At 44.2% G+C, this 15,800-nt stretch overlaps 1 protein-coding gene across 8 annotated transcripts in view; it reads right to left on the reverse strand.

Moving 5' to 3' along the window:
- Window positions 1-10,296, reverse strand: part of SYNE3 (spectrin repeat containing nuclear envelope family member 3) — a 70,431-nt gene extending 60,135 nt beyond the window's left edge. For 3 of the 8 annotated variants that reach the window (XM_068946965.1, XM_068946968.1, XM_068946971.1), the window contains exons 1-2: window positions 10,139-10,296; window positions 4,990-5,235 (exon numbers count right to left, since the gene is read on the reverse strand). In XM_068946965.1, the coding sequence (XP_068803066.1) occupies window positions 4,990-5,047 (58 nt within the window). In that variant the 5' untranslated portion in view covers window positions 5,048-5,235; window positions 10,139-10,296. Of the gene's footprint in view, window positions 1-814; window positions 868-4,989; window positions 5,263-9,626; window positions 9,776-10,138 lie in introns of those variants that run through there. The other 5 variants (XM_068946970.1, XM_068946966.1, XM_068946969.1 and 2 more) reach the window with 5 other exon arrangements.
- Between the last annotated feature and the right edge of the window lie 5,504 nt (window positions 10,297-15,800).

A 15,800-nucleotide genomic window follows, 5' to 3' on the forward strand; every position in this document is an offset into this window, starting at 1 on the left:
AATCACAGTGAAAAGGAAGCGGATTAAAATTCTCCTTCCAAATTAGAGGTCAACAGGTTTGAATGAGGATCAAACTTTTGACCATCTCCATCCACTCTGGATGGAATCGGATAACAGAGGAAAGCAACATGAAGAAAAGCTGAAGAACAGAGACAGGATGAAAATCTAAGCGAAAGAAGAGCAAAGGGATAGAAACTCTGCATCAGGCTAACCCTGCAGAGCTGCTAATATAGAATATTTACTGGAGACCAGTAGTCTAAGCTATGTTGCGACTCCTATTTGCAATAGTGATCCCAATGCAGCCAACTGAGTGCAGAGATTTGCCACTAACGGTAAAAACAATCAGGAGACAGAAGACGAGGAACATCTTAGGAGTTAGCAACATTGTCAGTGCACTCCAGGGAGGGAACTGATCTACCGGCTGTTTTGGAATGGTCTAGTTAGCCTTTTGCTGACTTGAATGATCCCTCGAAATCATAAGAACATCTCGAAACACTTCAGTTTGCAGGCTAAAAGATATGATGCCCGGAGAAACGTAAACAAGAGAATAGGTCCGTTTATCTGAAAGCCAAATCAGTTTCGTCTTGGGATTGCGTTGCTGTTTGAGAGGCAGGACTTAAAACGCCTATAAATGAACTTCTTCACATGGTTTTTCCCTACTCTCTTTCTCCTGTGTTAAATCCCATAGCCACTATAAATTTACCACAGCCCTCTAAGACTATCAATACTAAAGAAGCAAAACATATATGGTTAAGATCAGCAATACATAGTCACTTCTAAGTGCAATAAGAAGCAGTCTCTTTTGACGACCTACCTAGAAAGCAATGGAGCCTAGCAGCTACCCCGGTGAGTAGAGACAGCCACAATCTGGAATGAGCAATGAAAGGATTAAACTAACAGTCAGAAGAAATCTGGCAATTCCCCATAAAACTTTCAGAAAGTTAGTATCAAAACACAGTACTTTTTAAATATATAAATCCCAAATTACCACACAGAGTACAATTCCCTTCAGATCCAATCTGATTTTAAACTTTGTCTGTACTTTAAAAAGGAAACTGCAGTTTCAGCAAAACACACTGAATGCTCCCACAGTACCTGACCCACCTTTCCCTCCCATACAAAGGATGCTACTTCCAGGTTCAGTGAGGGATGGAACAGTATTTTTCCTACCCCTCGGTCCCACCATCATTGCTGTTGTGTTAGAAGCAGGCACTTGAATGGCACCTTTTGTAGCCAGACAACTCTATGTTCAAACATGGATTCAACTATATCTCCAGGGAAAATAGTTAGATGGTCTTAGATTAGCTGACAGTCTACACACACTGCAAAGGAAACATATTTCTGCAAACTCAGTGCAGCCCATTGAGTTAAAGGATACCCTGCCCCACTGATTAACCTACCCTACTTAAACGATACTCTGGACAGACTGGCCTCATTACCCAGTAGACATCTGCAACTTTGAACAGGTAGTGGTATATCAGGAGCAAGTCCTCTAACTGTTTAGGGGACAGAAATTGTCACGTACTTGTCCACAGAATTACAAAGTGCTGCCAGAGCTCTGACAAAGAGCCACAACACCCCTCAAGGATAAAACAGAGCAGCAGAGTAATTGTATAACGGTTTTCTTCCGAGAACAAAGACATGGTTGCGTTATGTATCTTTCCACCCTGCAGAAATTCAGGGTCCCAGCGGTACATCAGCACTCCTCCATGCTGCAGGTGGCATGCGCAGGGCAACGATGGCACCCTCACCTTGCAGAGGTTCCTACCCAGGTGGAAAAGAAGATGGATGCAGACAGAGGGCAAAACGCACAGAAGCAACAAGGCAGCATTAGTCAGCATGAAAAGCCACAGTCAGACCAGCAGCAGGTTAACTGCTGTCAAATTTCCACAGACATTGCAGTAAAAGAGTTTTAAGGAGGCATTTGAGAGAGTGTAACGGCATGGATTTGGGAACGTTGACATGTAAAGACAAGAATGGGGAAAAAAGTGTGAAAGAGCTCAGGTGAAAATCAACCAAGTGTAAGTGGAGGTTGGTATCACAGGATGGCCAGAAGTGGAAGCTGGTCTCTCACTAACAGGCTAGGGATGTGTGGGAATCAAAATTTCCATCTTATGGGAAAGTTCATATTTCTAAGTATATCTTTATTCTGAATCAGATCAACGTTAATAGGTAAGAGCTCTCCACACAGTTGATACTCTCCAAAGAATCTGCTGCGAAAGGACTTCTCTAAAAAGCAACACCCATACCAAATATTCAAGTTGTTGTCTTAAGTACTGGACTTGGATGCACTGGGGCAGGGGTGGCAAAGATAGGTGCCAAGTTCTCAGTCTCCTCCTGGTACAATTTCACTCTGTGTAAACAATGAATCAACAGGCAGAGCAGGGATGTGAACACGGGTGTTTTCCCTCCAAGCTGAGCGTCTGAAAGGCCAGATCAAGTCAATTATTATGCTCTGTTCCATTTAACAATAAAAGTAGTATTCTGAATTTATCTCTTGGCATGGAAAAAAAATAAACCCTCAAAAATGTCTAATATGATTTGGGCAAAACTAAAAAAAAAAAAAAAAAAAGGGTCAGCTGTTGGCATAGTTGCTTAACTGAAAAATTATCTATTTGCAACTACAACTACTCAACACTAGCAGGGCTTTAGGAAAAAAAGAAGGGCTGTGACGTTTAAAGCAAGGAGATTAAATGTGTTCATATATTTATTTATAAGAATGGCTTTTAAAACACCTTCAGCCCCTTTATTAGGTAGCGAATGCTACTGCACTTTGCAGACCAGAAAGCTAGTGACAGCCTTGCTCCATAATTAGAATTCTCGCAGTACACAATAGCTGGACATGCAAACACACTTCTAAAGGAAGCGTCTAAAGAAGAACAGTTTTTGCAAATGGACAGAAGATGTTTATATTCCTCTTCCATGGCATTAGAGAAGGTACAAGGCGTCTGCCGGTGAAACAGGGATGTGTGCAGCAAGCTCTGGGCTGATATGCAGGTGACGAAAGCTGGTCATACTGTGGACGGGCACGGATGGCACAGATGTGATAGCACTGCACAACCTAGCATGCCAGGCAGAAACACTGACTGGCTCCTGCTCCCTTAACTCCTTGCAATAACTCCTGTTGTTACTTTACCTTCATTTTCTTTCTCGCTTGTTCTTCATCTCCCCAGTCATTAAATTCACAATTCTAGACTGATACATAAGCTTTTATCAGGGCAGGGAATGATCATTTCAAGTGTCTTCACAACAGGACCATTTTTATGACAAAAACCTTCAGTACTGGGCCAAGAGTTTAGCTGCAGTGGCATTGCCTTCCAACTGCAGTGCTTCAGAAGAGAAACAGTCACGCCTGGAGCCAGATTTGAGAAGCCAAAAAAATCTGAGTAAAGGAATTAATTCTCCATTAAAAATACCTTAAAAATTAATCAGTAACTGGGGAACAAGGACACAAGGGACAGGGGAGAAGTTCTACAACATAGGGATTTGAAGCTTCTATACTAAAAAAAGGTTAGTAAAGATATTTGACTTTTTTTCCTCTTTAAGGTTGAAGATATTTTCTGTAGATTGCTGTCTCATACTAGCAATATGCACTCACTGACAGAGCAACTAATTCAGTCTTTAGGTCTACAATCTGAGCATATAAGGGAAAATCCCAGGCTTTGGTGAAGCTGATGGCAATATTGTCACAGAGCCAAGACTTCTCCCATGACTCCTATTGACTTACAAGACAAAGTAACAAGAGCATTTTTTCTTGGGTACTCTCTGGGTGGAGATCTAAATAAAGATGAAAGCTTCTCTGGTGTTTACTCAGCTAGCATTATTAGTTGCACACCTTACACGCAAAACCCATGCTGAGCCTGCTGTGTCTAACAACTGCAGCTGTAGAACTTTCTTGCTGACCTACATAAGGAATGTCACCTGTATTTGCCAACCATGCCATCTGCCATTCACATGACCACTACCGCATTCGCACAGAAACTCACGAGCAATCATGCAATGAGATTTCTGCATTAAGTCCTTTAAGTTAAAGAAAATGTATTGCTTGGGGAAGAACTGACAGCTCTAAAGATTGGTTTATTTACTCACATAATCTTAATGGCATGGGCACGTTTCCTCGCATGGTCCTGCCTTTCCATCTAAGCGAAAGCACAGCAGGTACATCAGTGACTGTACACTTTCCATCCTCAGCCTCGCTGAGCTTTTTCAGGCTATACTCATTACAAGGTACAAAATCTGGACAGAGACCAGCTATTTTATCTCTTAAACTATTCCTCGCTCAGGCATAATACATGTTTTTCCCCTAGAACTGCCTCATTATAACAGTAAAACAATAAAAGCATGCAATGGTTTAAATCAGACATCACTGCTACACAAGGCTAAGAGAAAACACAGCCAAAAATAATCCTTACATCCTCCCGCCTCCACAAATTCATTTCTTCTTGCTGTTGTAACTGAGTGTGTGTGATAGTTTCCCAGGGTAAAAACTCTGATCAAACTAGTTCCTAAGTAAACGTGAATATCCATATCCAGTGCGGGCCATTTACTCTGTCCTGCCCATGACACCCTCCAACCTAGTGACTCACAAAACAGCTGCCATGCACAGTGTGTCCCCCGTGTGAGATGAGATGTCAGTATCCCGGTATCACAGGTGGATATACTGTTGCTCTAAGTAGGGCCTGTTTTTCAAAAGCAGCCTCTGACTACAGTGCCAGACTCAAAGATCCATTGAGCACCCAACATCACTAGTCACATTTTAAACCTCTGACCATACACACTCACTCAACATCATGCAGGAAACCTGCGGTACAGAACTCGACTCTTCTGAATCACCCATTGGGAGAAGAAGGATGGCCATGTGCTCAGCAACATCCAACTCATACACTGTTTGGGAGTCGTGAAAACAGGCCTTGATGAGTATGTTTTTTGCTCAGCAAAACTCTGTGAACGCTTCAGGAGAATTCCAGTCTGGATCAGATCAATACTCACAGGGACACGTGCTCTCAAAAATAAGTATTTTCAAGGAGTTTTGAAGAACATCTCTCATTCCATCAAAGATAATTTCCTCAATCTTCTGTTATTTAGTCCCACAAGGCACGGCATTCACTGAGATTACAAGGTGCTGTTGCTCTTCAACAGTGAAAAGAACATGTCTTGGACAGGAAGCCTGTGATATGGGCTGCTGGTTGGACTTCTGCTGCTGTTCCTGAGTCTGTCAATGAATTTCTGTGTTACCTGGGCAAACAACACAACATCACATACCTTAGTTTGTTCAGTTATCCTACAGATAGAGTAATATTCACCTACTGCTCAAGGGAGCCCAGAGGCTTTGGTGGGTCTGATTGCTCTCCTAGTAAAGCCAGTGGATATTTTCTATCATTAACTGCAGGAGAAGCAGCACGTGGCCCTAAATAGAATATTTCTAGGATTCACTCGTGACAGGCACTATATGACTAAGTCCCTCAGGACAAGCTATCCCACCAACAAACAAAACAAGCAATCCACAGGTTGATATCTGAATTCCAGGTAAATTATGACCTCATGGTTCTCCTTGTGTCTTGTTATCTCATTTATTTTCTTCCAGTACATTATTTCATGCTACATTATCTGTTCAGTTTCAGTGAGATCCCAGGGCCGATTGCCACTTAACCCTCAGCCTAAAGTCGAAGCACAAATTCCCTTTGAAATTCCCTGATACGAAGGACTTCATATTAGGCCCATGTCTTCTGTTTAAGTGTAATACAGAAGAGACACTGGCACCGACGGAGACACGAAAGATTAGTTCTGCTAAAGGAAGTAGGCCAGTTAGCAAGAACCCCAGGGGAAACAAACAAATCCACACCTTCTTTAAAATCACTGCATTTTGCCTAGTAATACAATTAAGCTGCGCGCTCAGACAGAACAGGCCATCAAAGGTTGCTTATTAACCCAACATATGGTAAGTGTCAATGAGAATGCCCTTCCCTATCAAAGAGGTTTAGCATCTTTATCTTGACATTGAGGTGGGGCCATTTAAGACAGCAGCAATGAAATGCCCCAGAGCTCAAAACTCCATGAGTCATTTTTGCTGTAATGAACGCAACTATCATCCTGTGATTCAATTTATGCATCGTTAGCAATGTAGGAATATAATCTCATAAGCACTGGTTTGCTCCACTTTAACTCCATGAATCAGGGAAGCCAAGAGCAAGGCCTAACAAACTGTGTGTTTACTGCTTGCCCTGGCTTCATCCCGCTGCAGTTCAGCACCTTGCAGAGTCATCGATTCTTGCAGAAGGCGACTTACTTAAAGCTTCATCTCTGGAGAAGAGAGCTTATGCAAGGTTTTTCACTATCACTGAAAAAGACTATGTTTCTTTGTAACTCTATTGGTTGGAGGCAAAGGCTTATGCCCTAAACATTCAAGCACCAGAGAGCAAAAAAGAACAGTACATTTTCAAATAAAAGAAGAGAATTACATTTCAGTTGATGCTGATAATACTGCAGCTGGTCATGTAAGAATTTGTATAAGAAAATTCTACCTTCCTAGATACATATGCCAATATCAGATACAAGCAATGGAATTACCTTTCAGATGAAAACCTTCACAAAATTCAAAGATGTCCAGTTTGGGCTCTACCACTAAGAAGGCCATGAACACTTGCTTTGTGTTTTTAAATCTCACAGAACTACAGTCAAATCAAGCCTGACAAAGCAGAGACATTACTGACCATCAGTGAGCATCACTGAAGAACTATGTCACAGTAATAAAAGCTTTCCACAGCTCACACTTCATGGACTTTTACAACAGGGCAGATGGAGGCTTTAGGCCAGACTCACAGAGGTATTTAGGAACCCGGCTTTTGCTCCTGGGGATCTCAGCTGACTAAATACTTTGCTTTCATGTAGTTGTGCCAAATAAGGAACTCCTTTGCCAATCATACACTCTGTCAGCATCCCTGGAGCTCAAGAATATTTCGTTACCAGACAGCTTCTTCCTTTGAGATGACCAAATCACTAGGTTTCAAACTTTGCTCACGATCCTTAAGTGGACATGTATGATGCAGTTTTAAGGGAATTCTTTCTAAGGATGCGATTGCTCCTGTATGTATCTCAGTGTACACAATGTACCTCATTGTACTGTATCTACCTCAGAACAAATTTCCAGGACAGACCATAGCTGTTCAAGAAACCCCTTTTACAGGAGATAAGGCCTAATGCTTAAAAAAGCCAATACTGTGTCATTGCTACAAATGATCCAGGATTTGCCCTGCCAGCCACACCAAGGAATACATCATTCTGAGTTAGGATGAGCAATGATCAATTTTGCCTCATTTCTTATGGGAATTAGGCTTATCATCTTCAATAAGTTTTGAAACTGTCAGCCAATTGTTGACAAAAATAAATTACAGTTAAAGAAACTATTGAGATCATAGCCCTTCTTGTACTTGATGTACTTGTGCACACGTGTGCCTGGTAGAAAAAGGCAGCAAGAGCTGTGCCCTGGGGATGCAGCAATGTGAAAACAAAGAGCTTTGTGACCAGCACAACTCAGGAAATCAGATTTCCTATAGAACTGTGTCTCTTGGTTGATTAAATGCTTACACTGAACTATTCTAAGATTTGCTGTTTCCATGTTCATAATTCAATGTATCAAATTAGAGTCATCTGTCCTCCTCAAACCTTTGAGGGAGATGCCAGTTTAGGGGAATTTACCCAGAAAAATCCTTCTTCTCTTCTCACATGGAGGCAGTCACATCTGAATGCACCATTCAGTCATTGGAGAAAACTGACAAATATCTGACCCTACAGCTGTGTTTGCCTGTCACCCTATTTTTACAAAACCTTGAAACTGCTCCACTTATGTCATATTTGGTTGAAACTGGTCAATGGGAACAAAATATTATTTAAGGGACAGATACGAAGGTGCATGTGCATACAGGTATTCAGGGATGGCGTAAGCCTCATTTCCAACAGAGCCTATGTTAAAAGATGAAGGTCAGCTATCTTTTCTGAAGCTGTGAGGCAGGTGCTAGGTTTGGAGCATCCCCCCAGGCAGTGGTGTTGCTCTTCAAAGTCATGTAGGTACAGCTATGGCTCCTGGGACCGAGGATCCACGAGCGTACACAGAGGTGTTGAGGACTATTCAGGAGCCACAGAGAACTTCAAGGGGCACAGGAACACGGCTCACACTAAAGGAAGGGTGGAGACTCTTCACTGAGGACAGTGCATGAAGGCCACACAAAGGAAACATGGACAAAAAGTAAGGGACTTGAAAGTGCGGTAAAAGTCTTGGCCGGGTTATTACGGAAAAGAGGGTAAGTGAAACACATGACTGAAGAGGCAGAACTAACAGAAGAAGGAATAAAAGTATGAGAGCCAAGCACTACAGCAGCTCACCCCGAAAGGCAGCAAATTCTGTTGCTGCTGGGAATCTGAGAGGACTCAAGGTGTGATCCATGAAAAACACAAAAAGATCACTGGGCATGGAGGAAAGCTGTTTTTACAGACAGCCCATCTCTTTGTCAGAGTCCACTTCCTGACAGCTAGTTTGTAGGGAACAATGCTCCTGTGACTCACTAAAAAAAACCGTTTGCTTCTTGTTGAAATAATAGTCGCAATGGGACTGCAGTGAGTTACATTTCCTTGAGATGCAGCTGGCTCACACACTTGGCAACCACAGAGACCGTGCCAAGCTGATGTGCATTTCAACTAACCACAGTTTTGAGACGCTTTTAAAAAAGGGAAAAAAAAAAAAAAAAAGAGAGGGAAACACTTGAAAAGCAACCAATCAGCTTTTAAAGTTTTGTGGCATTTTTTAAATTCCTTCCCTAGAAAACAACCACTGCATGCAAAGGTTTTCAAATAGCATGCAGCATGCCAAGGGCTTAAAGCAACATCCAGAAGTAGCAGCAAAGAGCTAGTAAGAGTAGCTTTGTGATAATATTTTTCATTAATGATATAAGATGACAAGGCTTAGGTTTAAGGTGAAGAAGATGACAGAGGTCTTGCCTTGATAAACTTGCAAAAGAAATACAGTCTCGCAACCTCGATTTTTAAAATTAATCATTTTATGCATCAATCATTCCTGCAGATTTCAGTGTAATCACCTGTTTGAATACAAGCTGTTTGCAAGAATAAAATTTTCCTGGATAAAGACCTAAATTCATGCAGATCATACAAATAAGCATTTGGGAATAGAAGAGATGGCAGAAATTAACATATGAAAAAACAGCATCTTAGTACATATCGGGGTGCAGGTGTTTACATATGAAAGTTGAGCAAACTCTAAAAAATGAGCATAATGGCTCTTGCAGAAAACCCAGGAACCTTTCAAGCTGAAAAAAACAGGGGAGACAAGGTCAGACCTGCTGAAGGGGAATCAGAGATGAGCTGGGATATATCTAATAGATTTGAAGGAGAGAGAGGACAGGATGGAGAAGCGAAACAAGGATCTTGCAAGCCGCATCAGACTTCTGCCAGCAGGGACTAAGAGCGAAAGAAATTTGACAATAAGGTGACAACCGGGAAGGAAAAGTTGCAGAATGCTGCTGAACACTTACTTCTACCAGGCTGTTACTCGTTTAGAGATGCGACTTTTGGTTTCTTGCTGGTTTTTTTTTAAGAGCTTAAATAAGAATACTTACCCACTTAGCTTATAATATTTAGGAAGCGATACTATTATTGCAGGCGCTAGAGTCGTTACACGCATTACGACACAGGGAGCTGACGCTGCTTAGCGGAGCTATCTTTGCAAGGAGAAACCGTGCCTGCACTCCTCAGCCCGCCAGATACGGCTGTAAGAGTATCGCCGGCCCCCAACCCCTCCCCACGGCGGACAACACCCAAGGCGGGAGCCCGGCTGGCAGGCGCAGGGGCCGCCGAGGCGGCCGCGGGCAGGGGCGCGCCGCCCCCGCGCAGCCCGCACAGCGGCCGGCCCGCAGCCTCGGGGCCGAGCAACAGGCGGCCGCTCCCCTCCGCTGCGCTGCGCTGCGGTCCGCCGTGCCGTGCGGGGCACCGCGCAGGCTGTCACCGAGCCTCCCCGCCCGCTGCCCGGCCCCCTGGCGCGGCCCGGCCCGCCCGCCGCCGCCGCCGCCGCCGCGCCGGTAGCTCCCCGCCGCGCCCCCTCCGCCAGGGGCGGGCCGGCGCCCCCACTCACCGCCGCGCACCCGCGCCCGGCCCGCCGCCGCCGCCAAGTTTCCACCGCGGGCAGGGAAGGGGCCGCAGGGCTCCGCTCCGGCTCCGCCTCCTCCGCCTCCGCCTCCTCCTCCGCGGGCCGCTCGCTCTGGCGCTCGCTCACCCGCTCGCCCGCCCACGGCGGGGCCGCCCGGCCCCGGCCCCGGCGCTCTGGGGGCTACGCGGGGCGGCGCGGAGAACCCGCCCCGCCGCCTCGGCCCAGCCTGGCCCTCCCTTCCCCGCCGCGGCGCAGCCGTTATGTAACCTGCGCCGCGGCCGCCGGCGGAGCCGACGCCAGAGGCGGGTCCCGCCAGAGCAGCCCCGTGAGGGAAACCCCTGTGAGGAAAACCGCTGCGAGACGGCGGGCGGCGCGGGTGGGGGGCGCCCCGCGGAGCCTCCCCCCGGGCGGCAGCCGCCGCCGCCCTCCGCAGGGCCCTGGGCTGGGCGGGGGGGGAAGGAGAAGGAGGCCGCCGGGCGCAGCGGCCGTGCGTGGGACGGGGCGAGCCCGCGGTGGGAGGGAGCTGAGCTGAGGCAGCGCCTCCCCTCCCCCCCCCCCCGGCCCCGCTTCCACCCGCGGATTTTCCAGGCAGCCCCGCAGAGGCTGCGGACCTGCCGCAGGCGATCAGAAACCGCGACCTCGGCCCAAGACACCCTTTAAAAATGGGGCTTTACAAACGGGAAGATTGGTTTTGAAACCGAAGGAGCTTAGCCTTCCCTCCCTCCCCGCTCGTCGTCTTTAAGCATGTAGGCTTCACCTTTTTAAGCTTTACTGTGCCACTTCTAGCAAGAGCTGAAAACGTACTAGAAAAGAAAAAAAGCTGAAAATCTCACAGTATCACGTTTTGGGACTCGGAGCTATGAGAATCACCGAACACCGGGAGCCCTGTGACAAAATCAAGAGCAGTCGGTACCCGTGGAGGCGGCCCCCGAGCATTCGCATTCACACAGGCGTAGCACACAGACGAGTTTTTGAACAAGACCCGCTTCCCTCCGAGTGCCCAGAGAACAGCAACGCGGCCCGCGTTTCCCCAGTTCAGCGTAAATGAAATAATCCTCGGGCGTTGCAGTCAGTACCAAGAGAAAGTCCTGTAGATGCATGGGGTGCTACAACAACTGAAGCTTTTTGCAGCAAAACTTAGGAACCAAAAATTGCTTCTGCTCTCTGTCATGCTACTATGTCAAGTCCGATACAGATGATTCTTTCCTCTGTAACCTATCTAAGCTAAAGGTCTACCACATATTCCCAAATTATTCTGGAAAATCAGTTAGAAACAAAATGAAGACCACTGTGGGTGTGTTGCCAATCGCAGTGCAGGTTTTGTAGCCCAGGAAAACAACTCAGTCGTGAACATCGTGCAGTTGATCAGAGTACTATCAGAGCATTTAGTTACAATCACACAAAAGCAGTGTGAAGGAGAAAAGAACAAGCAGCTTCTTCATATTTGAACAATAGTATGTGAACTGAATGAAGATGTGAAACTCAGTATTTCACAAGGGCCAAAAATGCACTTTCGGCAATCTTATGTTACTGCCCTCTGCTGCTGAGAATTTGAACGGGTCACCTGCGCAACAGGAGCAGAAAAACTGACCGTTGGTGATAAAGTCTTTCAGCCACATATACCATTATAATGTGGCCAGCACCCTCAAGATATATAGCTCCAAAGCGAAGAGAGGGGTGAGCTGTAAGAGTCAGAGACAGGAGACAACAGCTCCCCAGCAGTCCCGCTCCTCTAACGCAGGATGGAGCAGGGCTGGCTCACACCAACAGTGTTATCTGGCCCTATCAGGCAGGGTAACCTTTGCAGGCTCACCTCTACATACAGCCAGGTATTCAGGTTATCAGTCACCCCCATGCCAGCACAGCCTTTCAGGGACTTAGCTCAGGATTTAGACTGCTCTCACAACATCAGAATTGCCCTCCCCCACCCATAAGGGAAAAGCTAAGGGAAACATCAGAGTTTAATGGCAAGTCCTGTACTTCTATAGCTGGCTCTGAATACCCATAGCAGGTCCTGTAGTGACATCATTTGGAGTAGTTATGACCTTTCAGATCATCACTGAGAGGGGATCTGAAGATTGCAATCTCTCAACGTTTGCAGATGAGCTTGTCATCTAACTTGAGAAGTCTGTGATTTATTTGCTAATGTGGTTTTGACGGACTATTTACTTGCAGTACAGTTTAGATCATCTATGCCTATGCAACTGCTCTTGCCCCATAGTAAACATGAAGTTGATTATCTCTTAATGAACTTTGGAATAGCCAGAGAAACTGGATACAGTCCAAAAGGTCTGGACTACATGAGTTTGTGTTGCAAGTAGGTAAATGATACAGGATTATCTTATCTGCTTTTTTGCATGGGAAAAACTGGCTTGGTTATCACAGTGAGTATACGAGCAGCCATCACTGAGGCAGTGATTTATGAAGCCACCACCTACAAGTGGCTTTGAGTCTTCTAGTAAGTCAGAAATAAAAACTCCCCCTTGCCTTCAAAGGGCATGCTTGTGTTGAACAATGCACCGTTATAGCTAAAAGAATGTTTGGAACTTCAGTTCCTCTTGTGCATTTCCTAGCATGGAGGCTGTCATGGCTCTGATTAGATTTTACTACTTCAAACAGCTTTGTACATGCTTAGTTATAAAGACTAATATATTCAGGCAAACAATATGCATTAAGCAAAGGAGCACTCAGGGCATTATCCAGACAATATAAAGCTACCTCCACACCACACCTAAACAACAGGAGAGTTAGAATGACTGAAGCCAGAGTGGAAGGGTGGAGAGCTTCTGAACAGAAAAGAGCAGCAGCTCTAGCTCTCTTGGAAGAAAGAAATATATATTTGGAAGCAGTTTGCTCAGCCTCTAAAGCAAACCATAAATGTTTGTAAATATAACATTTTCAGATCTTTTCTGTGATGAGCAGAATGCTCAAGAGACTGGGTGGAAAGCACCAAATAACGCTACTGATATGCGGAAATAACAATGGTGTTGACATGGTTTACTTCACAGGAGGAACTGCACAACACCTTTATGACAGTAGTGAAGCACTTATAAAGCTGCAGGGCAACTGCTCTCTTGTAACACACCTATTTATCCACACTCAGTAACTGATGACAAACGAGTATTACAAGATATTAAGATGTTTCCCTTTATATTTGCTTGGGTACAGCAATGTAAAACTATTATTCAAATAATGAGTCATTTGGCAGTCTTTGGGGTGGAAAAAACAGCTTCTACAGCGAGAACATTTGTGTACAGCATACCAATGACATGTCTTTGGTATGACAGATTTCAACATTGAGCCATCTCAGATTTTTCTTTTTTAGCTACTAGAAGTTGCACATTGCTGGACAGAAAACCTCAGTAGGTGTCAGTAGGAGTTGCTAGAGAAGAACTTACCTCAGTGAATGAGGAATGAGGAGCCACAATCTCTAACCGCTAATGTCAAAACAGGGCAAGTCTTCAGTATCACTGGGGCAAAGGACCTCATCAGTACAACTAGCTCATTTTTTATTCTGTATTCACACAGAGAGCACACAGACTTAACTAGGCATTTCATATTCTCCCTTTTGCATGTTTTGAAGTTTGCCTTTTGTCTAATTAGGCTCCTCATCCCGGGCATGGACTCAGTACCTCTGCACAAAGTGGGACCTCATGATACAGCATCAGTTCTGACACCCTTGTCCCAAATAGCCCTACAGTTAAGCATACATACTATTCAGAGTTCAGCTCATGGGAAGACTTAGATGGTTTAACACTAAGGACTCTTGAAATTTAAGCAGAGATTCTACAAAACAGATTCCTAATGAATTGATTTTTGGATCCTTTTGTGCCAGTATGTTTCCATTTAAACAGAGGAAAAGCAGCTTGTTGCCCCTTATTCGTTAGCTTTTGAATTTGGAATTTCATCTCAAACGAGAAATTGGCAAATGTCACAGAAGGCTGTGCAGTCAAAACGGAGTTTGCAGGAAGTGTTAATAACACCAAATTAACTGCTGTAAACTGAGCACCTTTTACCCATATACCCTGCTGAGAAAAGGAACTTTGATCATGTAGAATATCAACGTCTGGACTTACCACTCCTGACACCACTCCTAAAACTGGAGTATGCAACTAAGAACAAAGGAAGACTTTTCTGCTAGGGGCAAGGTACTGCCAAAGAAACCTCAGATCTCCATAGCTTCTGCAGTTGATAGAAGCAAGACTAACACACAGTGAAAAAGAATAATGGGACAAGGTTAGCAGGAAAAAAAAAATCCACTGAATTCAAGAGAGTTAAGACAGTATAAACCAGCTGAACAACTGCTTCAATTATTCATTTTTAAGCAAAACAGACTGTTTGCATCACATGTTCTGGACATTTCAGGATTCTTCAGATGAACAGCAGTTGCTTAAATCACACCATATTAATTGGAACATATGCTCTAAAGGAAGTTTTCATTTTGATGGCATTGCAGTCCTTCAGCACACTGGAAACATTCCCAAATAACATTCAACACACCTGTTGAAATCAAACAATTCTTTCCTCGAGAACAAAGTAGTAATTCAGGCAGCAGGTAAATAAATTCTAATAGCTTTTATTTTTCTATGAGATTTTATATTTCTGTATCCTGGTGTTTGCTTTCTTTTCAGCAGCAGCACCGGCCCAAAGTGCATGTGAGCCACAGCACTACTTAAATCCATCTGTAGTGCTCCCACTATTTAAAAAAAAAAAAAAAAAGTACATTTGTATCAATGGCGATTATACAATGAATGACGAAGTGAACTCTAAAGGGCTTTTAGATATTCCTATGAAAGTCTCTAAAAGAGATTTTTGACTGAGAAAAATGCAAGAATAACCCCCCACTTTGATACAAGAATAGGGCAGAAAAGGGTGGGGGGAGCATCTCTCTCCAGAGAAAGAACATGCAAGATGTACTTACGATGTTGATTCCATGGTGTCTTGCATCTATTTACCTTACACAAAAAGGATAATAAGATCTAACAGTACAGCATGGTTATTTTAAAAAGTCTCCTTCTTCCTACCATCTTTCAATGCCATTCACAAGCAAGTCTCCCTCTCCCACGTGTCATTATTTCTTCTACCCATTTTTCTTTGTGGGTCCTCAGAGGCTCTGTACTTTGTTTTCTGGCTAGTGTTTCTGTAGTGAAAGCACTCAGAAAGCTGCTCTTTTCTCCCTATACAAAAGAAACTCAGTGCCTGGAAGTGTACAGTAGGGATGTTCAAAGCAGACATAAGAAAACGATGAGGTTCAAACTTTGGAGACAACAATTTCACAGCTAATTCATGGAAAAAGTTGTGGTACACTTTACCATACTGGGGCATTTTTTTCCTGAAGTATCCACAGCAGTGAAAGTCACTATATTGGCTTTATAAAAGTCATTACAAAACCCCTTTATTTTAATATGTTTCTTAAACAGAAATAATTATGTTAGTATTAAAGAGATGTATATATTCTCCAAGTAAAAATATCAACCAGAAAACAACTGAACATAGACCAGGTCAGAGAGACAGGCAGGGTGGGAAAGACACCAGCTCAGAGAGACAGGCAGGGTGGGAAAGACAGCCAAATTCTAGTTAAAGAAAGTTCAAACCTACTTTTGATAACTTGTCACAGTAGCCCAAAAGAAAAAAAATTTGAGAAGCA

This window comes from Struthio camelus, chromosome 5 (genome assembly GCF_040807025.1).
Source record: "Struthio camelus isolate bStrCam1 chromosome 5, bStrCam1.hap1, whole genome shotgun sequence".
Taxonomy (NCBI): Eukaryota; Metazoa; Chordata; class Aves; order Struthioniformes; family Struthionidae; genus Struthio; species Struthio camelus.